This window comes from Arachis ipaensis, chromosome B6, assembly GCF_059453495.1.
Source record: "Arachis ipaensis isolate K30076 ecotype BB chromosome B6, ASM5945349v1, whole genome shotgun sequence".
In the NCBI taxonomy this organism is placed as follows: Eukaryota; Viridiplantae; Streptophyta; class Magnoliopsida; order Fabales; family Fabaceae; genus Arachis; species Arachis ipaensis.
The window spans coordinates 11,460,644-11,466,488 of record NC_142441.1 but is presented as its reverse complement, the minus strand read 5'-3'; the positions used below and the strand labels follow the sequence as shown (position 1 = coordinate 11,466,488).

Sequence of the window (5,845 nt, the reverse complement as noted above, 5' to 3'; positions counted from 1 at the left end):
TTTTCTATCACATTTTTAAGGTCGTAACAATCATTTGTTGAGTGACCATATATTTTATGGTACTCACAGTAGTCGCTGCGACTACCCCTTTTTTGTTTTTAATGGGCCTGGGAGGTGGCAGCCTTTCAATATTGCAAATTTCTCTGTATACATCCACTATAGAAACCTTTAGAGGAGTATAAGAGTGATATTTCCTGGGTCTGTCGAGACCGAGGTCTTCTTTCTTCTTGGGCTCCCTTTCTCTCTCTTTTATTGAGGGAAGGTGCCCAGGTCGCCAACTCGGCTCTCTCAGCCTGGCATTTTCCTCCATGTTGATGTACTTTTCAGCTCTTTCTTGTACATCACTTAGGGAGGTGGGGTGCCTTTTTGATATGGACTATGAGAAGGAACCTTCTCTAAGTCCATTTACCAGCTCCATTATGACTGCCTCGGTGGGCAGGTCTTGAATCTCTAAGCATACTTTGTTGAACCTTTCCATATAATCTCGTAGAGGTTCTCCGACCTCCTGCTTTATTCCCAGGAGGCTCGGTGCATGTTTTACTTTATCTTTCTGGATGGAGAACCTCATTAGAAACTTCCTCGAGAGGTCCTTGAAGCTGGTGACCGACCTTGGAGGGAGGCTATCAAACCACTTCATCGCTGCTTTCAATAAGGTGGTCGGGAAAGCTTTGCAGCGCGTCGCGTCAGAAGCATCAGCCAGATACATCCGACTTTTAAAGTTGCTTAAATGATGCTTCGGATCTGTGGTTCCGTCATAGAGGTCCATATCGGGGCTTTTAAAGTTTCTTGGAACTTTTGCCCTCATTATGTCCTCACTAAAAGGGTCCTCCCCTCCTGGGGGCGATTCTTCTCGATCGTCACGGGAATTCCGATCTCTGAGGGAGGATTCTAACTTTAAGAGTTTTTTCTCTAACTCTTTTCGTCGATCCATCTCCTCTCTTAGGTGCTTTTCTATCTCCTTTTGTCACTCCCATTCCTGTTTCAGCTGTTCCAAGCGACTTTGGTGGACATGAACTAGCCCATCAGTTCAGTTGCGTGGGGTGGTCCGTCCTTTTCTGATTCACGCCCCTCCGAGAAATTTGTCTTCGGATTTTTAAATCCGGAGGTTCCTTCCCTGTGTTGGTCGTTGGTCTCCTGGTGGAGGGTCAGGTCTGCGTCGTTGTTTCCGGTATCCAGATTCTCTTGTTCGGAATCCGACGCCACATGATCATCCTCAGGGGATACATCCGCCATTACTAGTTGATCTCTCGGGTCCCCGGCAACGGCGCCAATGTTACGGTGGGTAACCGGAGATTATTGGGTTGGATTAGTTTGGCTGGCCCAATCGTCGGAATGAGGAAGTATCCAAGCGGATTGAAGATCCAAGGCCCCCGTCCGACTTCGGTATGAAAGAATGGGGGGTGGTACCTGCAAAGACACTCCGATGCCAAAGTCAGCAAAGGGAGCAAAACAGGTCTAAAGAGTATTGTGCTTTTGAGATACCTAAGAAGTGTCAGTGTATTTATAGTGGTGAACCCATAACCACCGTTGGTGTAGTTCCGTTATTTATGGGGAGTAACCGTCCCTTTATCTTAGGGAGGTTGAAATATGGCTCCAGGAAGTGGGTAGAGAGATTTTAGGGGCAGTTACTCATTTAAATGGGTGTTTATCTGCCAGCTAATCTTCGTCCCGACTTCTTTAGAGCAAGTCGTGGTTGGGACCGACTTCGTGGGGCGAAGGTCGGTGTAGGGCGAGGCTCAATCCTTTGGATTGGGCCTTTCGTTTGGACCTGGACCTTATCATTGGGACAGGATATGAACAAAACTAATTATTTCAACTAAAAACTTTAAAATTATGATAAAAAAAATATGGCTACTAACTAGATCTGTCAAACATCATCGTAAATTTTCATCTACAATGAATAAACACTCATCTTCACATCAATATCACCATCATTATCATTATCATCAAAAAAATTTTATACTCTTATTTTATATAATTGTTAAATCTTAAAAGTTTTTTTTTGGCCAAATAGCTAATAAATTTTATAATTAAATAATATATAAAAAATTAATTTATAATTAAAATTAAATAAAAAATATTTAACAATTTTTAAAAAATTTAAAAAATATATTTTCTTACCGAAGACTTAATCAAATTCCTTGTCGTGTAATAAGTTTTAATTTAATGGGCTTAGGTCCAGTTTGAAAAAACAACTTAATTAAGTTACTTTTGAAAAAATAACTTAAATAATAAATGACTATATTAAAAATAACTTTTAAATAAGTTATTTTGTATTTAAATTTTTTATTTTAAAAGTATTTATTTTATAAAAATGTGATAAAAAATAATAGTATTATGAAAAAATTATTTTTTTTAATTTTTTTATAAATTACTAAATAATTTTTTAGAAAACTACAATTTAATTTAAAAGATTACACCAAACATTAATACTACCACATTTCATAAGTCAAAAATTCAAAAAAATTACTTTTGAGAATTCCCATACCCTTAATCCATATATGTTACGATTCGATGAACGTTGTGAAAGGCTAACACCTTCGCCATTTCCCCCACAGAAAGCTCTTTCTTTTTTTTCTGCTCCATCGACTGTGTTAAGCTATGGCTTCTTTATTTTCAATGCAGTTGACCCATACCCACAACCGTCTTCCATGGTTTCGCCATATCCAGGTTTACTTTCTTACTTACTTTCGCTCCTTTTTTTAATCTCTGCAAACTTCCCCAGTTTTTCAACTCTAAAATGTTCTTTCACTTCTGAACTGCAAGTTTTGTTAAAAATCGTGGCTTAACTTGAGGGACAGGTGCTATGATATCAGGTACACTACTAAAAATCAAATTTTTATTGCCTTTGGAACCACCCACATAGCTTCTATTCAATATGATGTCTGAAAGGGATTATTTTTCCCCTTAAAAGAATTGAGTGCACAAAATGGTAGTGAGTGATTAAGTATATGCCTTTATGATCATATGAGATGTTCGGGTTCCAAGCATGAAGCATGGCAACCGTTTGTGACTTTGTTTACATTAAATAATGGTAAAAGTTTATTTCTTTGTTTGTTTGCTTTCCAGGGTAATTATAGCCAAGATGTGGCTAAGGTTCTTAGGCCTAGTATGGTAGGTAGCAGTAGCGGATTACAGCTTGGTCATAGCAAAGCATTGGCATCAAGATCACATTATGCCCTAAGGTTTTCTGTTTTGCAACAATCCGATCCAAAATCGATCAGATATAGGACCATGGTCTGTGTCAATGCTACAGAAAACAATGTGAGTACCTCATTTAAAACTTGTGGTTTGAAAGATAACACCTAATGGGGGGATCTCAAACTTTTTATTTCTGCTTATTTTTTGCCTAACTGGGCAGTAGGAGAAAGGTGAACTATATACTTGGTAATAAATTAGTTAATCCTAGGAACAACTTATTCCTGAAATTTAGACCAATTCTTAATTGTAGAATCATTTATTGTTTCTGTTGTTGATTGTTTCGTTTCCTTGTTAGAATCATATTTATATGCTGTCAATCCCCAATAGCATGTTTCCATTTTGCTTATTATCTCACCCAATTCTGTTACTTGTAGGTTGTAGAGCTGCAAGCCAAAGTGACAAACAAGTGCTACTTTGATGTAGAAGTTGGGGGTGAACCTGTCGGCAGGATTGTTTTGGGCCTATTTGGAGAGATCGCTCCTAAAACAGTTGAGAACTTTCGTGCTTTGTGCACAGGCAAGCAATCAAGTTTTTCTGCAGCACCATTTTTGTTGTAGTTTAATCGATAGATAAATCTACTTGAATAATAATCTTTTTGCAGGAGAGAAAGGATATGGCTACAAAGGATGCTCCTTCCATCGTATAATCAAAGAATTCATGATTCAAGGAGGGGACTTTACTGAAGGAGATGTGAGCGCTGTTATATTTGTTTCTATGCCTGCATATATTTATGATGATGAATGCATTTACTTTTACATTGCCATGGATAGCATCACTGAGATGCAACAATGTCTCAATGTGCTTTTTATTGGCTTCAGGGAACTGGTGGAATTAGCATCTATGGTCCCAGTTTTAAAGATGAGAGTTTTGCCTGTATGTCTTTGTTGCACTTAGTTTCAGTTTTTTTATAGTGATTGGTACTTCAAGTTTAGATTTAACCTTTTTCCAATTTTAGTTAACCTTATGGAGATTCTCCTTTCAACATATTTTGCAGTGAAGCATGTTGGTCCTGGGGTTTTGAGCATGGCAAATGCTGGTCCTAACACCAATAGTAGTCAATTTTTTATCTGCACGGTAAAGGTGAGAGACATACACTGTCCTCCTTATTTTAGCAAATTACTAATCTGTTAACTTCAATGAAAGTAAAAGAACCAAAATAGTGATAAGCATAACATCAGTATCTATAGTTTGATAGTGAATGAAACAGATACATGCCGGTCTTCCCTTGTTTCGCAGTATAAGCTTTCATAACAAAAGCTTTTCTAAACTTTCGAATCTGTTTAGGTTCTAATAATATCAATCTGGAACATATTTCTTCATATATAATTATTTTCCAGTTCAAGTTGATATATTCAGTAATTTCATGATTGATGCAGACTCCTTGGCTAGACAATCGTCACGTGGTTTTTGGACACGTCATTGATGGAATGGATGTTGTGAAGACACTTGAATCCCAAGAGACAAGCAGAATGGATATCCCTCGGAAGCCTTGCAGAATTGTTAACTGCGGTGAGCTTCCTTTAGACGGTTGATTCTTGTGAGGAATTCCGGCACATTTTTCCGACTTACAGTAGTCAGTACAAATTATTTTCTTCCCAATCTTATGAATCATGTTTGTGTGTTTGAATTATCATTGTCACTACTGAATCGGATGCCATTAAGACCAGAGAGACAACACTCTTGTTTTGTATTAGTAGATCAGAGCCAAATTCTTATAGAGGAGATAGTATTGTCTTTTTCTTGAGAAATTATCCTTCTCTATGTTTTAACCAATGTCAAGGATTGAAACATACTAACAACATGAAAAGACAATAGCATGAGAAGATCCAAATCCAGCGGGAAAAGAAAAAAAAGAAAAAAAAAAAGAAAGGAAACAATAATGTGTACTAGAGTGTTCTGAGTGTAGCACCTGTGACATAGGAACATGTTAGTGGCTCACAGAAGCAATTTATAAATGTGTATTACTAATGTGAATGTGCAAGTTGGTTCATTGCAAACTTTTAAAGTGGTTATGTGGTCATTATCTTTGACATTTGCTTGATTTCCAGCATTATGATTAAAATTCCACCCACTAATTAGGACTTAGGAGGTGCCTTTTAGTGGTATTTTAATTATTACTCCAATGCATGTTGGCATGTGTGGTTTAGGTGAAAAAAAAAAAGAGAGATTATAATGGGAAAATGGTAAACCCATAATGATTTATAAATTTGTCAATTGAATAAGGTTAGCTCTTTACTTTGGAATTTTAGAGGCACATTGAAACGGAGGCTTAATCTAGAGATGAGGTGGTGAAGACTTGGGTGCAAATGACAAATAAACAAACTTTTTTCTAGTCAAAAGACAAATCTATTATAGTTTACTAGTGCCTTGTTGGGTATTTCCTATCTATCAAGTCGCATTTTAAGATATAAATGTGTGTATTTTAGAGGATATAAAAGTATGAAATCAAGAGTCTAAAAGTTGATTGTGTTTAAGCAATTTTTATAATCCGAGTATCCGACGACCATGGGAGAAAATATGGTATGGTAAGGAAGTTTGTGAAATAACATACGAAGGCCAAGCCCATATCAACTGGGGCCATCTTTTTCAAACAATTTTGATAGGTAGATAACGGAGGTGTGTGAATAATGGAAAAAAACCTAAT

At 37.1% G+C, this 5,845-nt stretch overlaps 1 protein-coding gene across 3 annotated transcripts; it reads left to right on the top strand.

Moving 5' to 3' along the window:
* The first annotated feature begins 2,500 nt into the window (after nucleotides 1-2,500).
* Nucleotides 2,501-5,233, top strand: LOC107646010 (peptidyl-prolyl cis-trans isomerase, chloroplastic). Of its 3 annotated transcripts, none has more exons than XM_016350184.3 (8): nucleotides 2,521-2,670; nucleotides 2,767-2,816; nucleotides 3,070-3,264; nucleotides 3,576-3,717; nucleotides 3,803-3,891; nucleotides 4,020-4,074; nucleotides 4,196-4,281; nucleotides 4,578-5,233. In XM_016350184.3, exons 3-8 carry the CDS (start codon nucleotides 3,112-3,114, stop codon nucleotides 4,731-4,733), a joined length of 681 nt encoding a protein of 226 aa, XP_016205670.1. In that variant the 5' UTR covers nucleotides 2,521-2,670; nucleotides 2,767-2,816; nucleotides 3,070-3,111; the 3' UTR covers nucleotides 4,734-5,233. The 3 variants fall into 3 exon arrangements, with proteins under 3 accessions (XP_016205668.1, XP_016205670.1, XP_020959605.1); XM_021103946.2 differs by having other exon boundaries at nucleotides 2,548-2,670; nucleotides 2,802-2,816; XM_016350182.3 differs by lacking the exon at nucleotides 2,767-2,816 and having other exon boundaries at nucleotides 2,501-2,670.
* The last annotated feature ends 612 nt before the right edge of the window (nucleotides 5,234-5,845 follow it).

Coding starts and splice junctions, on each gene's coding strand:
- LOC107646010 (XM_016350182.3), top strand. CDS start 2,602: ATGGCTTCTTTATTTTCAATGCAGTTGACCCATACCCACAACCGTCTT. Junction 2,671..3,069: donor CATGGTTTCGCCATATCCAG/GTTTACTTTCTT, acceptor TTTGCTTTCCAG/GGTAATTATAGCCAAGATGT. Junction 4,075..4,195: donor TAAAGATGAGAGTTTTGCCT/GTATGTCTTTGT, acceptor CATATTTTGCAG/TGAAGCATGTTGGTCCTGGG.